General features: G+C 41.1%; 1 protein-coding gene across 23 annotated transcripts in view; it reads right to left on the reverse strand.

Annotated features, from left to right (window-relative positions):
- FNBP1 (formin binding protein 1) overlaps positions 1-25,943 on the reverse strand; it is a 94,578-nt gene that overhangs the window by 63,010 nt on the left and 5,625 nt on the right. For 22 of the 23 annotated variants that reach the window (XM_042052020.1, XM_042052019.1, XM_042052039.1 and 19 more), the window contains exons 1-2: positions 8,054-8,143; positions 1,905-2,020 (exon numbers count right to left, since the gene is read on the reverse strand). In XM_042052020.1, coding sequence (XP_041907954.1) covers positions 1,905-2,020; positions 8,054-8,128 — 191 coding nt within the window. In that variant the 5' untranslated portion in view covers positions 8,129-8,143. Of the gene's footprint in view, positions 1-1,904; positions 2,021-8,053; positions 8,144-25,943 lie in introns of those variants that run through there. The other variant, XM_042052026.1, reaches the window with a different exon arrangement.

Consider the following 25,943-nt stretch of genomic DNA (forward strand, 5'->3'; position numbering starts at 1 on the left):
TCCACAGGAGTACCTTGAGTTACCCTGTCTCTTTTTAATAGTATTTTCTGCATGTTATGACATGCAGTGATGTGATGCAGCCCTTTCACACCAAATGGATGTGGTACAAAAAAAGTTTGCACCAGGCTTAAGGACACTTATTAAATACAAGCAGATGCATGATTTATTTTTCTTTTTTAATGTCCAGCACTGTTTTACCTCCACACTTGACAAGTCTACATTTTTGGGTTTTTCTTTTATACTTCTAACTTCTTAGATGCCTCCAAGCAGCCCTGTGTTTAAGAGCTCCTTGGGGACAGATGTATTTGTCCTCAAACCATAAAAATACAGAGAGGCAAGAAAAAAATTGAACAAGGTTTTTTTTGGGAAGTCTAGGACACACTAAGAAATAAAGCTCAGGAATTCATAGTTTCTACATGGTCACAGGTAAAACCATCTTTCACTTTCATTACATTTTGTTTGTGTGCTTAATTTAATAACTAAGCTCTTTACACCTGGAATGCGTCATCCTGAATAATCCAGTGAGTCTAGTGCAGGATTGCTCCTAAGACAGGCCAGCTCACACAGATACTGTGCTGGGCTTTCCCAGTCCAGTCACACTCTCTTTATTCCAGCTCATTTTGCCCCTGCAATTCAATCTCTGCTCCTCTCCATAGGATGTGAGCAATTTGTTCTTGCACGAGTCATTTTCTATTTCCTGCTTGTCTGTAGCAGAAACCCTGGGGAACCCTCCTGGCATTCCCCTGGGAAAGCACACAGCCACCAAGGGGGGGGATTTATCTACTACCAGCTCCTCATAAATCACAGGCCATTGTGCATCTCAAATCCATTCAAACACAAGCAAATTCTGGGTGATTTTTTTTTTTTTTTTTTTAAATAGACACTGTGTTTTAGATACACAGATCAACAAACCTCAGATCCCATCTCTTTAAAAATCAAGAAGATGGAAAGAGTTCTCAGATTTATTATCACCATGCAAATAAAAGGTGAGTTTACTGGAGGGGTTAGGAAGAATTATTCTTGCTCTCCCTTTCCCAATTAACTCCAGCAGTTCCACTTTAGCACTGGTCACTACTGGCTGCCAAAAATACTGCCCCACAGGCAGCAGCAGGACCAGCTGTGTGCTGTTCTTCCAAGCCCTGATCACTTCTCAATTTTTTTCTACCTTACTGGGAAAAGCAAGGTAATACCTTCTCCTGTGGGAGGATTCTTAGCACCCCTTCCCCAGGATCTGATCTCAAGAAAGACATTTTCTGTGTCTGGTTCACACATACTCCTCTCTGTCTACAATCAAACCAGACATGCACGTGTAGAAAGTACCCAGCAGGAATTATTTGAGATTAATTCACAAAGATCTCTGCTCTGATCAGGAGACACCTCAAAAGGTTATAAAACTGTAATTCAAATCTCAGGCTGTGACCTTGTTAACTACATAGGAAAAATTACCATGGGCTGGGCCTGACTTTCTGACCTGCAGTTTCTCCCCATGCACGTTCAAAAAGGGCCTGTCTTAGTACAGGAAAACATAAACTTCTCCTAACAAATGATCATTATTCTGTTGAATTCTTAAACCCTTCAGCATTTGTGCACAGCAGCCCTAATTTCATGGAAAACATTACAATGCTGTCCTCAAAGCCTGAGCCATTAATCATGCATAAACCGTGAGTAAGCCCTAGTGTGCTGCTCAGCCACCTCAATAACCTCTCTTTTTGCAAAGCATATGATTACTAGCAGATATAACAACAAGATCTTAAATTAACTTTTACTTTCCAATCTCTAAATTAAAGCTATTTTCTAAAAGCCATTATTATAAACAAAATCACCACTGACACAGCAAACTTAGAGTTGATTACAGGCTCTGAAGAGATGCAACTCAAAGTCCAGAACTTTACATATCAACTTACCTAAGCTGCTTTGCATAGCTGAGTTCAATCTCTGTTCTTTCTTTTACAAACTTGATGTACTTTTCCAGAACATCAATACCCCACTGCGTGTGTTTTTCTAAGTTGTCAAACTGGTCCTGCAATGAACCAAAAAAAGAAAAATAGTTTAGTCTCCTTGAACATAGAGACAACTAAAATTAATTTCCAAAGGGAGTATCACCATATACAAAGTGTTGTTAATATTTTCCATTACCAGTTAGATACTTTTATGGTGAGACGGGTTTTTTATCAACAGAAATCTGTATTTTACCACGAGCCCAGTTCAGTAACATTCTTCATTACTCATTTCTGAATCAGTTTCATTCCAGAAATACTAGCAATTCTATTAAATACCATCTTCTAATATAAAAACATACTTAGACGTAGGATAAGAAATAGATGCTCTTGACAGTATTTTGTTTTACTCTGAAGAATTAATAGAAGTTCCATGAATTTGGGATCTACTCCCAATTAATAATTCTGATTTTCATATGAATATTGTAGATTTAGACTCCAGCTTTGTCAGTGCTATGAATTTAAAATGTTATTGAGAACAGTTAATCTTTTTACAGAGCAGACTTCAATTCCTCTGTAGCCTGTTTTGTTCCAAAACAGATGACACGATGCCCCCCAAAATGACATAAGCTACGTTTTCTGAAAGTTTTCTTGTCCACCTTCATTTATATACAAAAACTACTTTGTTCTTCAAATATTGTTGCCCTCAAAAACAGTCACACATGTTTTCAATAAAATCAAGAACATTCCACAAGTCAGTTTGGGATTTGCAAACGCCAAGAGAAATTAAGCAACTCTAAATCCAAATTAATTATCCAAGCCAGTTTATTACTATCTGCAGATTTCAATTATAATCACCTTATTTTTTAAAATTTGGTTACTTCAACAGCCCTCAAATTCCACAATCATCCATTCTGCACAGCTTTGCAGAAGTTACTGTTTCTACGACACTTGAAATAAAATTTTTAAACTGCGATACAGTGAATACTTATTTTGACAGAAATACCTTGTAAAATAAACAAGGGCTTTAATATCAGCCTGACTTACTTGGCATCAGGTTCCATTATTGTTTACAAGGAAAATAGAGAGCAAGTTTGCACAATCTACAAAAGTAGATTTACCATGTTTTCCAAAAAACTACACACGGCACTAGATTTGGGTCGGATGCTGAACTGCCACTACCAAAGATTCTGACACAAGTGATACTTCTCTGCAAAAGATCTGGCCTTGTGACTCAGTTTGCAGAGCTATCACAGAGTTACAAAAGCCAGACAAGCCCACTCCCTTTAGACACAGAGCAGAAAAATAACTGAAGGCTACAACAAAGCCTGGTTTGTGAATACATTGCTTTTATCAAATACCACTTTCTGCTCTGTAGCACATCTGGCTGTGACAGTGAGTTGAACTGGTGGCAGGAGGGATTCTGCCAACGTTGAATACAGTCATGTACACAGGAGCTAATAAAGAAAATAAACCTGCTAATAAAACTGCTTAACTGTAATTTGAAGGGGAAGACAAAATTTGCAAAACACCATCAAGAAGCAAGTTAAACCAGCAGGTAAGGCAGGTGGAATAGCACACAGGGTTTGTGCATTGTGTGCTTGCTCCGGTTTAGCATCAGGTACTATTTCAAACCAAGTCAGCCAAACCAGACTAAGTTTCAACTTAAGTTACGTGGGTTTTAGTCAATTAAAGAGGCACTGGGGGCAGAATAGCAAAAAGTAATAGTATAAAGTTGCAAAAATAGTAAAGAACTTCTAAGTGCTCCAGGACCTATGAGAAAGTGGTTAAGGGCAACTGAAGTAAAAAAAATTAAAACTACACAGAATGAAAGCCTGACTTCCAGCAGTATAAATCACCCTTGAACCAGTTTAGCATCAGTTGCCCAGAAAGAGGATGTGTGCATTCTGCAGAAAGGGCACAGGCAGACTAAGAATGTACATATTTGAGTATATACAAATCTCAATTTCAGACAGTTTCACAGCTGGGGACAAGACAAGATCGGGGAAAACATACTGGTCCTCCTCCTGCCAGAGGGCTCAGCTCAGCCTGGGGTCTGATGCCAGCACAGAGAAGCACCTTCTGCTCAGCTTCAAATATACCACCTCTCCATCTCTGGGATTATGCTGGAGTCAGGAGAATAGTGCAAACATGGCCTTTTGAAGGTTTCTGATAAAGAGGTCTTCTCGCTCTCCCACACCCTACACTTCCACAATTTACATTATTTAACATAAACACATGCATATAAAATAAATACCCCACAGGGAAGTCCATTAGTCACAAGTTTACATTGATTCACACACTCCTGATTTAGAGAAGGGAAATCTCAGGCAGGGAAATTCACTGCTTAAACCCTGTAAGCAAATTTAACCATCTTTATCAGATAGATCATATTTGTACCAAGAAACTAGCTTATTATCCTACTGTGACCCCATCCAAAGAGGAAAGGTCAAGGTTTCCCAGAGGAAAGAATGCCTTTCAAGGAGATCCTGCCCTTCAAGGTAATCCAGATTTCAAGATAGAGCAGGTTCACCCTGAAAAGGCAACCCTGGTGGTGGCTTGTCCAAACCTCCCACCATCAGCCCACCCTGAATCAATTCTCAGAGCATCATTTAGATCAGAGTTTGAATAAAAACCCAGCAATGGCGCCATGTAGCTGCCTCAGTGTGGGCTGTCATCCCACAGAGGGACTGGCTGGACTGTTTCTAAGGCCTCACTAGGCCAAGTTTGGTGAAATAAAACTCCCTGAGGAGTAGTGTAAGAGGAGCACACGGTGGTGCAGCTGTCGGACAGCTCAACCAGGGGAAGATGCTAAATTTCTATTTATAAAATGAGATGAGGCACTTGCCCAGTGCCAAGCTCTAGGCAGAACCACCTCAACAAGATAAAGTACAAGCACTGACCTCCACTATCAAGAAGAGAGGCAAGGGGAAGTTTAACACTCTTCAGATCAGCTAAAGAGAAGAGTTTCTGTTCATTTCTGGGCATGGAACAGCGTTGGCCCAAGTGCCATTTCACTCAGCAGCCAACGCCCCACAGCAGTGTGTTACACTGGGGTCACACATTCCATTGTCCCTTCCCTTTGCTGAGTGCCTTGAGGATAAAAAAAGTCAGTAAAATTGGCAACACCATCACTGGCTGAGCATGAGATTCCAAAGGAAAGGCAGCACAGCCAGAAGGACACAACAGAGATTGCCCTTCTCGTTCCATGGATCTGGAAGGACACTGAAGGTAGGCAAAGGCCCTGAGTTAATGAATCATAAGGATGACAGAGGACACAAAATGTGTGGATCATACAGCATAATCTGCAATTCACAGAATCCCAAAGTCCAGGAATACATGTAACCAATGCAAAAACAACACCTCTGAAAAAGAGATTTTTGAGAACAGTTAACAACAATATCATGCCTTCAAATCATCAATATTGAAACCACTTTTTAGAAATTGATTTACTTTTCTCAAAGCTCATTACAAAAATGCATTATGGGATGGAATCTGAAGAGTTAAAAAAAACCCCTCGATTATTCTGGAGTCTAATGAAAATAGCACATGCTTTCAGCACAAAGTGCACCAGCCCTGGCAGGTGAATTGTGCCACTGCAGCTCTGCAGGTTCAGTCACCAGCTGCAAGAGGGCTCAGGTGCCCCAGGAGCTGCTGTTTCAACTTTCAGTTTCAATATACAGACTCTCCTCTGTTCGTTTTTGCAGCATCCTTACCCTTCCAGTCAGGGAGAACATTAGGAAACAATAAACTCCACAGGGCTTTAGTATTCAAGAAAACAAGGCAAGAAATATGATGCAATGTTCAGTAAAAACGCTCCCACCAGACCACAGTGAGGGAGAAACAAAAGGTCACGCCGCACCTGTTTTCTCTGAAAAAGAAACACCAAAACATTTTCTAGAAGAATTCACTACTTTCCTCTGGCTTAGAGACTGGTTCACACCTAAGAACATTCTTTGAGCAGAAATACTGCACTGACAGTGAGTTATCTATCACAGTAGGCTCCCACCACAGCCTTCATGTTACTATGTCCTTCCAACCTGCCAAACCTCATCTTCTCCCAGTTTCAAGTGCCTGTACTTATTGTGGTATCAGCTTACTGGAAAGAATAGACTTCTAATTGACCATCACAACGTCCATGTAATTAAACTACTTGTGTAACTGTAACTTACTCCCCTTCATCAGATTCCACCTCCTTCCCAAAGCCAGCAACATGTGCCAATACAAACACTTCCCCAGGTGATGGAGGAGCTGGAATACAGGAGCTGACCCACCTGACTCACACAGGTGGGACAGCAGAGCCTCTGCTGCTTAAAACAAACGGAGTTGAACATGTTCTTGAGCACGCACACAAAAATCGAAGCTCAAAAGAGGGAAGTAGAACTTTAGTCATTAACTTGAACAGGAGTCTGACATCCAAGTACCCAGAATGCTTTGAATATTTTAACCCTAAGGCAAAGTGTGTTTCTAAATTCATTTTCTAACCTCATTTCTGTTTCCATTAATTCTCTCCTGGTGCTTTTACCACTGCCCAAATAACCTCCCATCCATGCATTCTTTCTGAAATTCAGCTGCATGCCTGTTACCCTGACAATGCTTAAAATGGAAATAGAGCTGCCCATTTGCTTCGCTTCATTTGAACGGTTACTTTAAGCTGTCAAATCCCCTTCACTTCTCAACTGCCCTCCTGAAGTCACATTCCCCAGCTACATGAAGTATTTTGGAAACAGGAAAGTTAGCCATTAAGAAAAAAAAAAACCAAAAGAAAAACCTTCTTCCCATTTCTCAGCCATATAACATGAAGTACAACCAATTATTGAGCAATAAAGTGTTATTCATGAGGCCTTTGAAGATCAGCTCAGTGAGATATTCCTTCCTCTTTCTAGAGGGCTTCCATCTATTGCAAAATAGTTCAACACACGTGTTCAGATCCATTGATGGACCTTCATTTGACACCAAGGGGCTTCAGCCTTAACATAACTGAAATAAAGGGTTTGTCCTCACTTTTCTCTTGAGCTGCAGCCTCAGTCTCTCCGCAGCCAGACAGACTCACCCTGCCCAGCTCCACCACACAGCCAGGCCACAAGGACTGGGGTTTCTACTTGGTTTCAACTGTGAACAAAACATTAGATTCTGGGAGAATTTACCAATTCATTCTGCAATTTAAATCTTCCTGTCAAACCTGCCCAGAGTAGACTGAGCTGGCAGCATTTACTGTACTAGTATCCAGGGCTGAATTGTCACTGTCACCCTTTGTGCTGCTTTCACAGGTGACAGTGCAGAAGTGTGAAATTAAGAAGAATGCTAATAACACAGAGACAAGTAATGAAGGAAGACTATGCTGCAAATTCAGATGCTAATAGCAAAAGAAAAGCCTTTCTATTCAGCATACTCCCCCTGTAATTCTAATACAGCAACACAATAAAAGATCCAGGATTCTTGAATGTTAAGAATATTTGAAGACTTTCTACTACCTCATTCCCCAGTGAGTTTGATTCTGTTTCCTCACAAAATTATTTGGTTATATACTGCCCTTAATAAATAAAAAAATAGGAATAGGGGAATTAATAGCTAATTTTTACCTCTGGTCATACCTTCTCCTCTCACATCCCATTTTTTAAAAAAACCTCTCATTCATTTTCAGAGGCAAAAAGGAATTAAAGTGAAGATCAAGAATACATTACAGTGTTCAAATTCTAAGTTACTTTTTTAGATTCCATGGTTTAACAACTTCAAATTATAAAAATAATTAACAAGATGATGAGCCCTTTGCAGGCTCGGCTGAGTCCCATATGGCACTACAGTGCTGGCAGAATACACAGGAATTCAGATCACAGATCCTCAGAGACCTACAATAAAGCTATATGCAAATGTTAACAGTCTCCAGGCAAATTAATTATGAAAGAAAATGCATAAAATACAGGCTACCACTGCAAGAGCCTTCCAGAAAACAGAGATGAGTAGAAAATACCAAAGCAATTCAGCATCTGGTGACTCAGCCACTACTGATGAGAATCAACTTCCCACACAAAACTTGTCAGCAACAGTCAGTGAAACCCTCAGTTAATGACACTAAACAAACGTCCCTGTTTATATATGGAATACAGGACACCAACCTTTCCCTTCCTGCAGCAGAGACAAGGAGCACTCACAGCAGCATGGAGCACGTACGGATGGGGCAGGGACACCATCTCTGCCTGGTTTACACTCAAACGATGCTGTGGCTTCACTGGTTGTTTTCTGAGCGTACCCTTCCATTCCCCCATGCATCCGGTTCTTGTTAACAAAGCTATTTATGATCACATGCATTTGTCCTGAAGAGCACCTCTTCAGCCATACATGCTTAATTTCATTTTACCCTTCGTGTATTAAATAAATTCTTCCTGACCTTTCACCAGGATGCCTAAACAGGCAAAATTTCTGCTTGAGCTGAATAATAGCCCAGAGAAAAAAGCCATCTTACTTGCCCATCTCCACCTTCCTTTCATTGCCATCCCCTAAACACATTTTTCCATAAAGCCCTATCTCTTCTATTCACCTGGGAAGTTGATCTAGTTAGGAGAACACAGAAACAAACATAAGATTCTTGGCTGCATCATTAGGAAACTGAGTGTATTTCAAACCTGTGTGAAGGGGAATTGACAGAAAGCAAGAGTGGAAACATACTGTGTTTTAGGTGGAAATACCTTTCATGTTGCTAGATAAACTCGCCTCTAATTGTCCTGCTTATTTCAATAGACATTATGAATAATAATAATAAGCAGTTTCTGGGCCATGTTTCAGCCTTGAAATGCTTACCCTCTTCAGCATTTTGCTGAAGCTGGAAAGCAAAATAAGTTCTAATATTTGTGCCTGTTTTAATTCGGATAGAAAATAACATTACCCCAGTGTAATAGCAAGGCCCTTTGCACAGCCTTGTAATTGCTTCTGAGACCAACCACATTCATCCCCACCCCAAAAACCACCTTCCACAAACTCAAGAGTGACCCCTCCTGCTAATTAAGCCAAGGTGCTGTCCCACAGGCAGGTTTCAGCCATACCCTAATCCTACCTGAATGAAAACCTGACTTAATTCAAATAAGAAGCACTTCTGAGAAAAGCCATGAGCAGCTGGCACAAAGGCCAGCACCTGGAGAGCAACATGAATATTCCAGCTGCTCTGAGGCAAGGCCAGTCCTGGGAGTACAACCAGATTGTCAGGGTTGACAGGGAACCAATTTGACTGCAACATCTCACAAAAAGGTCCACCTACAGCAGAGCTGCACAGGTACATCTCCCACTAATGAAAAAGGTGAGCTTTGTACTGGTGAAGGTTAAACCTCCTTGTAGAGAGGGACACCAGACTAGAACACAGCACTGGGTTACAGAGCCCACGGCAGCAAACAGCAGCAAAGCCAACACCAAGCTCCCAAAGCAGGGGTGGGAGGGAGAGCAGCTTCCTGGGCAGCAGCACAGAGCAACAGGTCGGCAAGAGGACACCTCTGCCTGCTGGAGAGGTCACTGGGAGTACAGCCATACTCCTGCCATGGTGACCCACTTTAACACCTATTATGGAAGCCTTGCAAAACCCAGCACGTGGTTCACGGGGAGAAGCTTCCCGGTGTGAGTACAACCAATGTCATCGACTGCCAAGGCATTCACACACACACACATACATGCTCTCAACATCTCAGTGTCTCGTTCTCTCTGCTGACAGCTTAAACTGTGAAGTGCAACTGCTCCTTTTGCAGCAGCCAGAAGGCTGAGTCAGAAGCCACAGAAGCAGTGGAGCTCCAGGAGCAGGTGATCCTGCAAGAAACCTCCTGGTCTTGCCTCCAAGGGCTGCTCTTACCACTACAGCGAAGAGCCTTCCTCACCAGAGCCCAAACCAACTGAAGCCCCAAACCCTCCCCCCCTGCCATCCTGGTGTCAAACCAAGCCTCCTCCTCCCCCTACGCGTCTTGTATCCTGCAAAGGATGTGGTAAAGCAGAACTTGTAGTCCCTCCATAGCAACAGTGCAAGTTAACTGTGCTAACACAGCAGCCAGGAAGGGAGGTGAGAGGGGGGATGTTCCATCAGAGAGAGGATGTGGTTGTTGGTACTGCAACACCTCAGAAAGATGCCGAAAGAGGTAAGATAACAGAGAGGAATGATTAATTCTGGGAAGTGGGAAGGCAGAAGGATGTGATCAGCTCAACTGCAGCAGGACAGAGCTGATGAGCAACAGGTGATTAAGAGAAACAGCAACTGAACCAAATACTGGATAGTGAGGGACAAATGAGACTGTACTTTGTTTTCGTGGAACAAGCAAGTTTTTGATGGTAAATTATGTAGGTTCCATGCCCTGGACAGCATGGACAGAAGCACATCCAGCATGGAGCATTATCTACGTGCTATTTTGGTTTTATCCAAACAGTTACCTGAAAAGGCCATACTGAGGCATCACTTGCTGTTATCAGTGGGAGATCCTTCTAAAGATAGTGCTGCATCTCTTGAAAGAGGAAATGTGCTTCTTAGAGGTGTCACAGTTTCATGCTCTTGAAAACGAATTTTATAGTTCTCTTTGAATAAGGAAAAGGCAAGGCTCAAAAATCACTGTTTGCTATGTCCAAGGACACTTTTCATAGATGGCCATGATGCAGCAGTGATTCAATTCCTTCAAATAAATTTATACACTTAGAGGTTTGAGGCACTGCATGACTTTGCCACAATGAGAACCATCTGTCATGAGCAGCCCATTCAGAAAGGAACACTTCTTTTCAAACCTACAATTCTGCTTATAAAACACACTCAAGAAACCCCAGAACAAGAGACAGTTTTGTTTCAAAATACATTATAATGTGCAAATTACAACCCAGGATGTAAGAATGCTCTTAAAGAACAAGATAATGAGAGAGAAACTTCAACTAATGCCAGATGCAAGGTCGGACTATTTTTATTGAAGGACTGAGTGCCTTTCAACCTTTTTATGCACTTGTTCAGTTATTTAAATTGAAGACAAACATACACATGCTGCTTCTTTTGGTGATTCTAGTGCAATTCAATTGATTTAAGTGAACTTATTTGTACTAGGTGTGAGGATAAACAGCAGAATCTAGACTTTAAAATCCAGACTCATTAGCCAAGCAAAGGCTCATAACTACTAAAATCTACTGGGAGATGATGCATCTCTACCACTAGCATTAACTAGACCCACAAAACTCATTAAAAAAAAAAAAAAAAACCAAAGAAACAAAACAAAGCAATGCTAACCTCCTCCTTCTGCTCATCCTGGGGGAACAGGAATGGGATAAAGATTTCGTTTTTGCTGACAGTATCCAGAGCTTCAGCCTGAAAGCTGCAAGGACCCACAGGGATTCACTGCTCCGTGCATTATAAACAAGAGCTTTGAAAATGAGCAGATCCTCCTGGTTTGTGGGGCTCTGCTGCTGGGAGGGTATAAATCATGAGCTGCAGCAGAGCTCCAGATCCGAGCTGCCTCCCCCAGGAGCTGCAGCATGGTAACAATGCTAAATATACGCTGCTGTTGTTCCAGGAAGGTTTTTCAGTTGACAAATGTTGCAACTTTTCACTGTTCCCCAGCACCATCCCACTTCCCTGATTTAATACACACCCATTCGTTTCTTCTGAAATTATTTGAACAAATGCAATTTTAGAACTAATTCCCAGTAAATCTTTTGCTGTCTGGCCACATCTTGGATTAACTGTTGACTGATTTTCATCCTCTTTTTTTTTTTCCCCCAGTCTGCAAAGCTCTCCCTTAATAATACCAGCTGTTAAAACAAAGATCAACAAGAGCTGTTGCCCACGGTTTCCCCTTTGGGCAGCTGTGTACTGATTATTAAAAATGAGCCATAGAGTGTTCCTGCTTATTGCATGGCATGGATAACTACAATAGAAAGCCAAACAAGCCTGCTGATGCATTTAAAAGAACACACACAAAAAAGGCAATTCTGCCCTCTGATCCAAAACCATACTGAATCACAATAGCAGAATCTTATCCACAAGAACAATACTTCAAACTGCAGCAGTCTGTGGGAATGTTTTTTGGGGAAATTAGCTTTTTGCCCAACTTCTTCGCAAACCAATGCCATACTGGCTTCATCATGTAGAATATCCAAGTTGTTCTATGCATCCTCAAAGTCAAAATTTCTTCATTAGTATGAATTTTTCTTTAATACGATTCAGCTCTGAGCACACAGTTGGAGTTTAGAAAAGGGTTTTGGGGGGATTAATTTGATTTTTTTTTTATATAACCACTTAAAACCAATCAGTGACATTGTTACACTTTGCAAATAAGAGCCCTCGATCTCCCTCTATCAAAATTAGCCCAAAAAGATAACAGTTGAAAAACCAGCAAAGGTCTCACAAGGTATGCCTGGTATTCTCAACAGCAAAATTTCTAATCTCCACTAAATAAATCCCCTGGTGGGTGTAAACTGAGGGCGTGTGCAAAGCTCTTTTCTACACACGTTAATGCAAAGATGTATTTATTCGCTAAACACAACAGCCTTTACTCCTGATACTCCTTTTCACCTCCTCCCCTGGCTGTGAAGCCAGAACTGACCAAACACCAGTGCAGGAACCATGTCCTTCCAGGATGTTTATGCAGACACCTGGAAAATGAAAATTTTGTAAAAATCACTAATTCTGCTTAGCTTGAGGCTGCCTCCTGGAGCATTGGAGCAATGACAATAACTAGGGTTAAAAAAATAAGCCCCTCCATTTCAGCGTGTTCCAAATCCTTCGTAAAGTTCAAAAGAGAAGTGAACGTCTGAACTGACTGTTCCCTCCTCTGATTTCCAAATTAAATGGAACAAACTGCTGAAAAACTTCTTTGTAAATGGGGTTCAAAAAGCATTTAATACCTTAAATACCATGACATGACAAATACAATCCTAGATTTTTCAAGAGCCACTTCACACTCAAGACCAAATAAGATTACTGCTATGCCTGAAGTATTTCTATCTGCCATTGCATTCCATTTTTAACCCAGAAATTAGATTAGGTGCTTCCACTCTGATCCAAGAAATAGTGAAGTTTCCAGAACAGGAAGATTATCAGAGATATATGCAACTCAGAAATCTAATGCAATAGATAGGATGACAATGTCAGAGTGCATAACATTTAAAATGTCTGCAAACAACAAAGTTGGTCACTTCAAAATATGCTAACAAACTCTGTTCAAAGTGCATTTCATAATTCAGAATTATGTACTCATACACTCTACTCTGTGGAGTGGAATCAAGCTGCACTGGCAAAAAATGGATAAATTCTGGAACTAGGCCAGAAATACAATATAAGCAAAGAGCCAAAAGAAAGCTGTAGAGACTCTATGCCTTAAATCCATCTATTAGGGCTTCTCATGCAGCTTTATTACAGTAAGACATAGCCCTTCCTGTAGCTGTAAAAATGGCAACCAAGACAGTCCTCTAACATCCTGTCACATATTTTCCTTTTATCCAATACCTTTCTCCTCTCAGTTTTTCACTGATAAACACTTCAGAGAAGAGCTTAACCCCAGCTGAATCTGCACTCTACAATGTCCTAGAGTCGGGCCATTTATCTTGATTTTGTCAAAAAGACTGTTTCAGTCTGATCCCACTCACATAAAATACTCAGAATTTAAGCTGATCCTTGCCATGCTTCTCTTCCTCTACAAAAGACAACATCACCTGTATGGGCATAGAATTACCAAGCTAAAATATGGCCAGACCAAAACTAATGTGGCAACTCTACCACTGACACATCTTGCTAAGGATCAGAAACATCCACCTGTGCATCAAAGCATGAATTGCTATTGACAATAATTCTCCAATAACTTCAGTCTCTTACCCTTTGGAGGAAGAGAGCATATCTTCCTATTCTCACATGCTCACTTCTATGCCATTTCTATGAAGTTTATCCTCAGGTAACAACTCCCATTAATTATAGTGTGAACTTGCATTACAAGAAAGTTTAAATCTGAGGAAAAGTAATCCCATTTCCCTTAATAATCACTGTACAAAGCCTCTCAAACTCCACTGGGTCTCTCCCTTCTCCCAACAGAAGCCTCTCTCAGCTCTCAGTACTAAGACTGCAGCAAAACTAAATTAATGCATCAAAGTAGGTGGAACAAGAAAGGGGAAATACTGTGCAAAGTGCTGATCCACCAGAAGCAAACAAAGCATTTATTCAGTGGTGACAATGAATAATTTAATCTGAGGCAAATTCCCAAACAAACATCAATTAAATTACATGCTAGACTACAAGAGAAAGTTCTCCCACACACATTTCAGGTTTGCAGAGTCAATAGAGCAGCACAATGTGCCCGGGATTGCGATGGAGTCATCCGGGCTGCTCACTCAGGGATACTTCACATTCTCCACGGGACATAGGACAAATGCAAGAAAAAGAGGTAAATTTCACTCCATCACACTAAACAAACATTCATAGAAGAAGAATAAAGAGACCACGGGTCACTCAGCCTTGTAAAATGCAAGAAATCAGAGTTCCCTACCCATAAATGACACTCATGAAATGTGCAGAACTAGAGTTTATAGCACAATTACCTCTACCATCCATCAATTCTAAGTGTCCGAGCACCTGATCAAAGAGCATTTAAAGCAAGTTGTAGCAGCAGCAAAGACTCCCCAGGTCTAACAGCAGGCTCGTTGTGCTAGGAGCTGCCTTTACTCCAACAGATCCAGAACTGGGACCAGCTCACAGAAATCAGAGACACGTGGGGAACCACAGCGTGGTGAGCGAGGCTCGGTGGTTTGCTGGCTGTGCCACAAGGATGCTGCAGGAGGCCACGCTCCGAGCCCCAGCAGACAAAGCTCAAGTTCACTGTGCTGACCATACTGTGCCAACCAAGACAACCTAAAATTACAGTTTCTAGAAAGTAGGGCAGCTACAGACTGTCCAAACCTTTTGGTCTGGCTCCCTACACAGCCTCCGGCCTCTCAAAGAAAAACAGTCAGAACATTTTATGGAAATAAATTGACAATTACAGTCTCTTTTGACCAATATGGCTTGGAAACCTAAGCATTAGGAATAAATGACATTTTGCCATCCTGAGCTAGAAGAACAACATCCTTTGATCCTTTAAGTAAGGACTGCTTCCCCCAGCAAGGATATTCTGCTCCTAAGCTGGATAGGTGAGTCTAGCTAAGCAAAAGGGTAATCCAGCTTTCTTGTGACAACAATCTCATTTCCTTAGATTCCAAAACCACATGTGAATATTTTATAACTCATGCTATAACAATGATGATACCATGACATAGATTTCAAGCCTTCACTGCACTTGAAGAAATATCTTTACAATCCTAATGGGAATTATATCAGTAAACAGTCTCCTATTAATATAGTTTTCAGACAGAGTTGTGAAGACAATCACTACCCAATTTAAAGCAGCGCTTATTAGAGCCAAGATTAAAAACCACACTTGGGTCACACCAGTCTGACCACTTGCCTCTGCTCACCCCATCTTCTAGAACTGCATACTTGCCTAAATCCAGGAACAGTAAAACAAGGGACAGCATGGAATACTGAATTTTTTAGCTTTCACTAAAATATTTGGGTTCATCCTCTAAATAAAATCATCTATATCAAGACCTTGAAAACAGACGTCTAAAGTTTTAAACTTTTTGTAGTTTTTGAAAACAATTCATATCCCTCTCCAGCTGCCAGGCAGAATATTGATTTGGGGGAGGAGGATGCTGGCTCACTATACAAAGACCAAAAAAGAAAAATGGTTTAATGTCGTATCAGTTCTACTCCGGCATTTAAATATTAACTTAAAATGAAACTGAAAATGCACATAAAATCAGGTTGACTGCATCCAGCCTCATTAAAACCACATGATGTTAGTTTACCTAACTGCAAAGGCAAGTATTTTTTCAACAAAAATCCTATGCATAAAATCATGCAATAAACATATCCATTGGCATCTAGATAAAGGCACTAATAGGAGGCTCATATAATCAGCTATACAGTAAAACCTAGAGCACAATCAAGCTCCAAGACAACTAATACTACCAGGAAAAGCTCTTACTAACTTTCCCAAGCCCAGGATGCACAACCTTTCTGAAATACAGATCTCCAAATTCTTTATAAAGCTGGTAAGGCTACGGCAAGCAGACAAGAATTTAAAACTCTCTTTTAAGGAGTTTAGAGCCAACAAAGCTCCTGGTATTTTAGTGCCATTGCAGACTCTTGTAACACTGCAGGCATTTAGAAGCACCAGCAAATTAATATGCTGCACCAACTCATTTGGTGAACAATCTCATTCAGATCTTAAGCTGCTTGTCCGGGGCTCTGAATGTGTGAGCAGGCTGAAAAAATCTGAGGCGCCGCAGATATTTCCTGAAAGGGTGCTACAGTTTTTCAAGTGTAAAGCTGCTTGCTGCACTTTGGACTGGTTACTGGGACAGCAATAAAAAGCATTCTTGTGTCTTGAGGGCAAACAAAACCAAGACCACCACACCACATACATCATGACGTGACTGGTCAAAGGACTAACAGAAACCATGGTTAAATGTTATTAAAATCTTTGTCATGGAGAGCTGCTGGTTAAGTTTGGATCAGTGTGACAGCACAGTGTGTTTTACAGGAATAGTTCTTAATTAATTGGTTTATTAGGACTCTGTAATAGCAAAGTGTGTTGCTCACAGAGCACACAGGGTGGAACTTTGTGACTGAAACTACAGATATGTCATCCTGATTTCCACTCTCCTCACGTTCCTGGAAGATCAAGTGGAAGGCTACCACACCACCACCAACAAATAAACACAGGGAATGCTTACATTACAACCTGCTCCTTGTGTTTTCCCATCACAGCAATAACAAACCATGAAGCATCAAAAGAGGATGGCAAGCACAGCGCTGCTCTTTTCTGTCACTATTGTGGGAGAAAGTCTAACAAATGCTTGTCACTTCCAGAAAGTAATGGATTCCCCAACTCTGTGGCATAAAGTGCCCACAAATTGCACACAAATCTGTCACAAATTCACTTCTTCACAAGGAGAATGATTCTCCATTTAACATCAGCAGCTGATAACACAGCACTAACATCAAACACAGCCAGTTCACAGATGAAAGTACTGCAAACAGCTTAAGAGCAGACTGACATCTTGCAAGAAAACCATGAATTTAGGTCAGCTCATTGCTGTGCTGCTCAAGGGAGGAACAGGAAACAGAGTAAGATGTTGGTCACTTGGGCTCACTGTTTCCTGCAGCAAGATGAAAACTGCAGCCCTCTTTCAATACAACTTCTGCAAACTTGCTGCAACTGGACAAGCCTGCAAGGTGGAGACCAAGTCATTCCATCCAGGAAACAGAATCTCCCTTTCTGGTTACATCCACAGGATTCACAGTCCAACAGCCTCCAAAGAGAGATCAAGCTGTTTCCTACATTATTTTTGCACAGGGCCATGAAGGGCACCTCACAATCTCATTTTTAAGGAGTAATTCATTCCTCAAATGAAAACACACACATTCCATCCTCCCTTTACCAGGGATGTGTGACTATCACCCCCACACAACTTCAGAAGTCTGGACTGGGAGGGTTTTAAGCAGATGCCATTAAATATTGATGTTGCATTTCATTTTTTTGCATGACTATTTATTTGAAGAGAATTAATTAGTACATTGAAAAAACAATTCTTTGAAACGTGGCTGTCAGACATACGCACTTTTTATAATATCCAGGGAACACGGCAATTCTAGATACCTACAATAAATTGTACTATCAGCCTGCTATATTGATATTCAGTATCAGAAGATGCAATAGAATAGATACCCTCTATTTTACTTTTATGTTTGTCCCAGACTACAGTAACTATTCAGTAGTTACGATTTCACAACACAGAAGAACTTCCATAGCAAACATGGGCACAAGAGAAATTGCCATGTTTTACCCCAGACCAGAAGAGTTATGCGATGGGAGAGGTTGAGGATTTCCACATCCTTGAGTGTCTCGTACTCCATCCTTCCAATCTTCCTTGTCTTTAATTCATGCCACACAATTTGCAAGACCAGGACCATCAGTGCCTGGATTGCACAGTGCCTATTCAGCACAAGGGGGGTGGGACCTCCAGCAAAAAATGCTGACAACAAACCCAAGTTCGTGAAACAATAAATATTTAAATTTAGAAACCAAGGGACTTCTGGAACAGTACAATACTTTAAGCATTGCACTTACTACATAAAAGCAGAAACTCAAGCGTTAGAGGGATTGACATCCTATAAATGACACTGAGACATTCCTCAAAAGTCTTGCTAGTTGGACTTCCAATTAATTTATAACTGAAATGAGACGGTGCTAGCCGCTTATTTCCAAAGTGGAAGATATTAAAGGGCAAGTTCTTATTTTTATGGAAGAGATGCCTAGCTTTGGCTATTATGGTTCATCAGAGCAAATGAAAACTCATCACCTCAAAACACTTTTTAAAATTTTCAAATATCTTGCTTTTCATTACGTTGCCAAGTCACTATCAGCAAATCTCTTTCCAGTGCTCTGGGTCTCCTAGAATAAGTTATTTGCTGTTCCTATGACACTTGGTGTATTCAGCTGATCTACAGGACCCTTACTAAATGTGACACTTCTGATGCGGCGTTCAAGTCTGTGAGAGGTTATCACACTGCACTTTAGGCAACATCTTCAGAAACAAATGTTGCAAATTCTAAAGTACGTGGTGATAAGATAAATCTTATGAGTAATGCAAGAAAGGCAAAACAAACTGGTTTTCAGAATAAATAATCTACTCATGGGAAGGAAGATGCATGGCGGGGACACGGGAAAATAATGGGATACTAAAAAGAAAAGAACCTGCCCTGCTGAACATCAGAAAAGTAAATTTTCTCTTTAGCAGAGCTCAAGACTAAGGTGTAAGGCATCTGCATAACAATATGTCAGCCTTCCTCTTCTTCCCCCTTCCCTCTTCCTCATATCTATGCTTTGCTTACTTCAGCTTTCATCCATTACAGGCTGCAGCTCTGCCTGTTGGATTAAAGAGCACTCAAACACACAAGAAATGCTTTTGACTGGAGAACAAACAGGAACCTCCTGTTCAACTTCGACTTGAATGGGTCTGAGCTACTGATCTTCACACAGCAACTGGAGCTTCTGGGCTCAGTTCCCTGAACATCCCATGACTCCCCAACTATTTTATAATACAGGGATAGACCAGTTGCTTGATGAGCAGTTGAATCATCTAAAAAATATGAAAGAGGATATTGACTTAAATCTACAAGATGCTTTATCTGCCAAGCAGGGAAAGCAAGTCTGGCCTCTGAACCAGACTGATTCAGAGAGGAAAACAAATGTGTGTTTACCTACCTACATAGAGGGCAGGGAAAGAAAGAAATAAATTTCTTACAAATTGACAAGAACATCCCCTCCCACAGTAAGGACAATGAGGTCACTCAGTTCTCTACAGTTGTTCCAATGACAATACCTTCCACTTAAAGTAGTTTTTGGAGGCTGTAACTCTGGTCCAAAGACTGAGTCAAAACTGCTCCCAGCCAAGGAAGGGAAAATAAAGGGTTTGTTTTTCACAAACCCTGAAGTTCAAATCCATCTCTCCAAATTTTTGGCTGCTAATTCACGGCCCAGACTGGTGGGCCATGAACCACTAGGACCAATGAAGTTTATGTTATGGGAGAAGACTTGGGCAGAGCATCTCTGAAGCCAGAGGCTCAAGATGACGGCGCCTGAGAGTTTCCATCAGGGACATTCAGAATGCACAGACATTGGTAACAAAGAGCCACCCTAAAACATTCCAGCTTTCATGAACTCCTCGGGCTTTACGGATATACTTGTAAAGGATTCCAACACTCTGGAAAAAGAAAATTACTGCTTACCTGGCTTAGTCTGCAGAGTGAGATGGGCCAAGACAAAGTGACTGAGAACTAAGAGCAACATTGAACAGGTGTCATGTGGGCTCCCTCACTTTTACTTTTTGAGTACTTTTGTACATGAAGGACATCCACAACGATCAGTAATCACATCTAACAAGGCTACTGACACTCTCTCTATATATAGTTAGTTCTTGCTTATAAGCATTTACTATGCAGACTAAAGCTCAGTGATCATGTTTCATTCTTCCCCCAAGTTAAAGAAAAGTAGAATTCCAAATAAAGCTGAATGCAACCATGACATTTTTATCCTTGCGAAATTCATGCAGATTGTGGACACTGCAAATGCACAGAAGCAAACACAATCTTAACATTTTGCAAAATAAAGACATAATGCAATATGCATAAGACCCCACATCTCAGTAGTGATTGTTGTTTAAAAAATGGTGTATTTCCTGGCTTTAGATGCCTAATTCTACTAATTTGATATTTGTGACCATATCTATTTTTGGAACAGCTATGGAACACATACACAAAGGAGAGAAAACAAGTTCTAAATGCAGCACCATGAATAGAGCTGTATAGTTCATGCATCTTTTCTTCCCTAAGAGAATCTGGGCATTAAGCATTGCACCACACACAAAGAAAATGTATTGTGGTCCCCTTTTTAAGGGTGATTTGTGCCTGTGGCTTTTTTCTGTTACTTTTGGGTTTGTCTCCTGATTATTTTCAAAATTCTCCTATCCACAAAAGCCTCTTGAAGTGCATTAGGGCTTACACACTAGTCCCAGACTGTTTAATTTAGCCTTAATACCTTGAGGAAGCTTCAGGATGGATTGCTGTTGTTCCGATTAAGGAATCAATCCCACCCCCCACCAAGAAGGTTGGATGGATGCCTTGCCCCCAGAGGGAAATCAATAGTGCTCCACTGACCAGCAACTCCCAAACACCATGTGTGTTGATGTATCATGAATAAAACCCCCACATACTTCATTCTTACATTCTAACTGTGAAAAGGGGGTCTAAATTTCCATTATTTTGACATTTTTCACTTGTTCAACTCTCCTAGTGTGGATTCCGGCTTTTGATTCCTCTGCCACCATTCCATTTATTTTTGTTCCCAGAAATTAAGCCACAAGCAAACCACAGAAGACTACACCAAGCCAACAGCAGATTCAAGTCAATACAAATGTCTATAATTGTGTGCATGAAACCCATAAATATCATGTAAAATGTCTTCTGACCTCTGTGTGAATGGAGCACACCATTCTGTCATGCTGTTCCCAGCCATCAAGTACTTCAACTCAACTGCTAATAGCCAAGTGAAATATCTATATTTGTATTGTTTAGCTCACCAAAGGTTTTTGTTAGTGGAACAATTCAACACACTCCCTCAACCATTAAATGTTGGCACTGTGATACCTTTCTGTTCAAGACTAAGTATTTTCCAAGAGTGACAACTATGCAGACCCAGTCTCCAACGATGCCTAAATTAGGTGCATGTGTTTCACAACAGCACATTTTCTCACAAAAATTGTCGTTTTCCAACAATTACAGCTTTCCTATTTCAAGATCGTTTTGTGTCAATCATACTGAACCTCTGGAAAAGGAGCTTTCAGCAATTTTATACATAATACAGGTAATAAAGATGATGCAGACAAGAATCAGAATAGGAACCACAATGCAAAAATAAAACCAACCCACAGTTTTCCAGAGGAGGAGGTGGTGGTGGGGAGATGCTCACACATACCAGGAATAGATGCAAGCTGCTACCCCTTTCCAGCATGGTCTCCTGGGCTACTCCAATGCATCTCAGAAGGACACATGCAGCCACACAGCCAGAGACACTTGATTTTAAATAGAGCTGGAACCCAGCTAGCCCCCCCTTCCAAAAATAAGGCTGTAAATCCCCAGGGCACTGGTTTAAATAGGCACTGAGTCACACATGTCATGTGAGATGCCTTCTCACTACCTAAAGGATCAGCTGGTGCAATTTTGGGGTTCAGGTAAAGCATGCAGCCATAATCTGTGAGCATTAGGTGCCTTGATCCTGATGGTCAGGCTGGCAGTGCTTTGGGAGGATGGAGCCTCTTGGATCAGCTGATGACGGTGTCCTCGAGCAAAGCAGCAAAGGAACCCCTAACCAATATATCCATCACTGAAACATTTGCTTAGGAGTTGTTTTGTACACCAAAAACTGAAGCAAAGCTGTGCAGTTTTTCAGCTTTTGCATGTTAAGTTGCAAACACATGCCAAAAGCATCCTGTGTGAAATCCAGATGTTTCACAGCTCCAAAGACTCGTAAGGAAATAAGGCTCTTGACCAGCACATAGAACCCTTTCCTCTCACCCTGTATTTTTAGGCTTTTCCAGTGACTACACATGAGCAAAGGATCTCAGACTGTTATACTTGGGAGAGAGAGCCAGGATGGGTGAAAAAATATTTATGTAGTGCTCTATCGCAGCTCTCCCTGTTCATCCACTGCCAGTTTTTCTTTTACTACAGCAAAACCTGAGTTACACACTTGTAATCAATGCCACTCCTGTAAGACCCACATTTGACAGATGAACAGTCCTCAAGAGGGCAAGAAATATTTCTCTTCCCCATTAAACTTTTGTTTGAGAAAACACACTTCCATTCATTCCCTGCGCCATGCCAGTCATTTTTTCTCTTTTTGTAAATACAAGATAAAAGTGCTAAAGCATTTATCTCTGCCCAAGAGACTATAATGCAAAGTGAAAAATATTATCTAAACACATTTTGAACTTATTTGCTAAAAAATTCCTTCAGGCTTTCTGCACAGATTGAGTGAATGAAAAACATCAGTGCACACAATTCTGGATAAAGCTTTTATTTGGGGATGTTATCAAATACTCTTCCACAGTGAGTAAAGATGCAAAGTGCAACCACAGAAATCAATGTATATACATTCTAACCAGTACGTCAACTCCACTTAAACATGACATGGAAAAAGCCACATAAAATAGCAATACTATAAAGCCAAAAGAGGACTGCTAGGTCTCTGCACTACTTTCTGCTTTATTTCTTATCTAATCTTCATCCTTTGCTCCATGCTTATTTCTTCCCCTTGTGCACCTACTATACTTTCTCCTGATCCCATCAAACTCTTGACTTGCCATTCCTAATGCACTAATCCCATTGCACATCCAGTCTGACAGCAAGTCACAATCCCACCCGTCCTGCCCAGCGCCCAGCCCTGCTCTCTCTACGTGCTTTTATCCAAGTTGTTTCCTTGTTACTGACTGGTTCCTTGTTTTCTTTGTTTAAATTAATTTTCTCCTCCTGAGCTCACTGAGCTCATTTCTGCTGTTTCCTTCGCCCTGCTAGTCCTGCTTCACTCACTGTCAGAACTGCCAGTTTGAATTATCTCTCCTCAAATGACCCTCTCCATCATTCCTGGCACTTCCATCACAGGAACAGTTCCTAGACAAGCAGACCCAACTGTCTGTAACTAGATCCCAGTATGATCTCTAGTCCTCCTTCTCCACATTCCGTCTCTTCAACCAGGTGGTTTCCTCTCTGACCACAGCATCTCACTCACCCTCAGGTGAGCATAACGAGAACCAGTCCACGACAACAGAAAAACCGGTTTGCTGCCAGTAAGACAGAATAAAAGTGGTCAGAGGGACCATTACCTTGCCTTGGTGCAGCCATGCTTTCCATCCCCCCTCTCTCCCTGCTCGCTGACCCACGCTACTCTTCCATAACACAGCCTGGATCCCACTCATCCAGAACTGTCCTTCAGCCAGCTTCTCCCCCCATGCCACTGGGTGCCAACAAAGGAGCCTGAGAGCACAAGAGGCTGCCCAGCTCCACCCTTGCCTCGAGCAGCCACGGCCTGGGAAGTCTGGCTGCTCTCCTGCAAGGACCAGACTGAGCCATCTTCAATTATTCTGTGGGTGACCTCATCTTGCCCCACAAAAATCCCTCCAAGGCCAAAACCTAGCCAGCACCCAGGAAAATTTGGTCAGTAACATCTTCACTGAGTACAGGCAAAGTGGTATTTTTCCAAAGACTCACAGGTTTGCCTAATTGAGGAATATTTTCTCAACAACAGCAGCAGGCATATCCCTGTTCAACAGCTTCTGTCTGCCAAATTTCAAAACCTTGCACCAATGAATGGGAGCGCTACAGCTTTCCAAAACCAAAGAGGCATCGAGTTCAGCATGTGCAATACACTGGCCCTGGTAACAACTGAATGATCCTGACTGCTCTCAAACACAAAAAGCAAGAAGCAGGCATAGAAAGAGGAACACTACAGCCTGAGCACCCTAACATGGAAAAAAATTTAAGCAGCAGAAAATAGACGATTTGAACAGAAAATGTTAAAAACATTCTCAGTAAGAAGGGCTCCCAGCTCAGTCTAGAACAGAGTCTGAGACAGAGAAAACTGTCCAAGGCACCAAATAAGCAATTTCTTGGTGTTAATTGGAGCAAAATATCCAGGAGTGCACTTAAGAATAAGGAATATGCTCAGAATCCTTGCAAGACGATCCTTCTCCTGTCACACAGGTAGGCAGCACTCCTATATCCGCACATCCACAGACTCAGTGCAATGAAATTAAATTTTTGAACTATAAAATGAATGATTTATGAGACAAATTGCACCTGATATTCCCAGAGGAGTAAATCTAAACACTACAAACTACTCTTCCCCTTCAGGGAATGAATGGTCCCAGCAGCACTTACACCAGCCCCACTGCAAGGGCAGAACTGAAGGCTTTGCTTTATAAAAACACTTTAGGTACCAAACAGAAGCACTTGAAAAACACTGAACAAGAAAAACACTGAACTAAGTGGCACATTTAATGGAAGAAATCTATACTATTTCAGCTACAACAAGAATAATCCACTCTGGGGTTTCCTCAGGATTAAGGACTATCTGGGTGACTTGGTAGCTCATTGGAGACCATCCTTCTAAACCAGACATTAATTCCCAAGAGACTCCTTTTCAAGTTTTATTGCTTTCCAGGGTTTCTGAGGGCATCTGGGGGATTGCTGTTGTTCTTTTGATTGTTTTGCCAATGAGGGTGACTCTTCCTCAAATAAATTAAGGACAACATTGCAACAGAACTGCTTCTTTAAATGCTTTACAACATGATCTGCTTCAGTGATCAGCAAGGAACACCAGGCAAACAACACTTCATTCTTGCGCTTTACTTACAGAAGAGTTAATTTAGAAGCCCTTCTACAGTTTTTCCATTTTTAGATGCAAAAAACCATTGTATTTAATTATGCCAACAAACCATTCTTAATAAACTGAGCCAAAAGAAATTATTGACCAGGTTAATAAGGTTGTCTCCAGACAACACAGAAACAGAGCGATCATGTTAAATTCCAAAGGGATCCAAACCACCCCACCTGCTTGAGAAGAAAGCCTAAAAGCATAATATCCTGTACATAGATACTATATCTATATAAAGATATACACTACTTTTCCACTGTTTTGCATTTTAGAGCCAAAGCCATTGATTGAAAAGAACGGCAAAGACTGCAATATGCCAACAGACATCAGTGTTTTACCAATTCAAGCAGCTTACTGTTTTAAGGAAAAAAAAATACAAAAGCAGAGTTTCTAGGGGTAAAAGGAAGAAGAGAAGTTTCATCTGAAGCGTACAATTATACTGAAGGGGGAAGTTATTTGAAAATATTTACATGAACACTAAGGAAACTCAACAAAGCATTGGATTTTGACAGCTGGACTGGATACAATGTATAACCAATCTCAGCAGCACTATTTCAAACAGGATGAAAGTGAGTTTCCAAAAATTCATTAGCAAGTTACCTGTCCAGCAATCAAAAGGCAATAATGTAAAGCAGGTTATTAAGTTACAGTGTCACAGTGCAACAGTGGCTCCTACTCTTTATGTGGAATTAAGCTTTTGAAATTCTGCTTTAAAAGGGTGTTTTACAGCTTTTGAAATTCTGCTGTAAAAGAATGTTTCACAACATGAGTAACACTAATGAGCTGCAAAGAGTCCAGAAAAACATCGGCTCATGTTTGACTGCCTTCCCCATATGGTTCAAGAAAGCGGGGGATCTTGAGCAGCCACAATACGGCTGGAAGGGAAAACACTGTATTCGGAAAGTCTTGACTCACGCTGAGAGACCGTAAATTCCCCATTCTTTAATGAATAGGTAGGAAATGCGAGAATAGGTCGTTTGAC

Source organism: Corvus kubaryi, unplaced genomic scaffold, assembly GCF_017639235.1.
Source record: "Corvus kubaryi isolate FWS band 111438036 unplaced genomic scaffold, C.kubaryi_AGA036_p1.0 78, whole genome shotgun sequence".
NCBI lineage: Eukaryota > Metazoa > Chordata > Aves > Passeriformes > Corvidae > Corvus > Corvus kubaryi.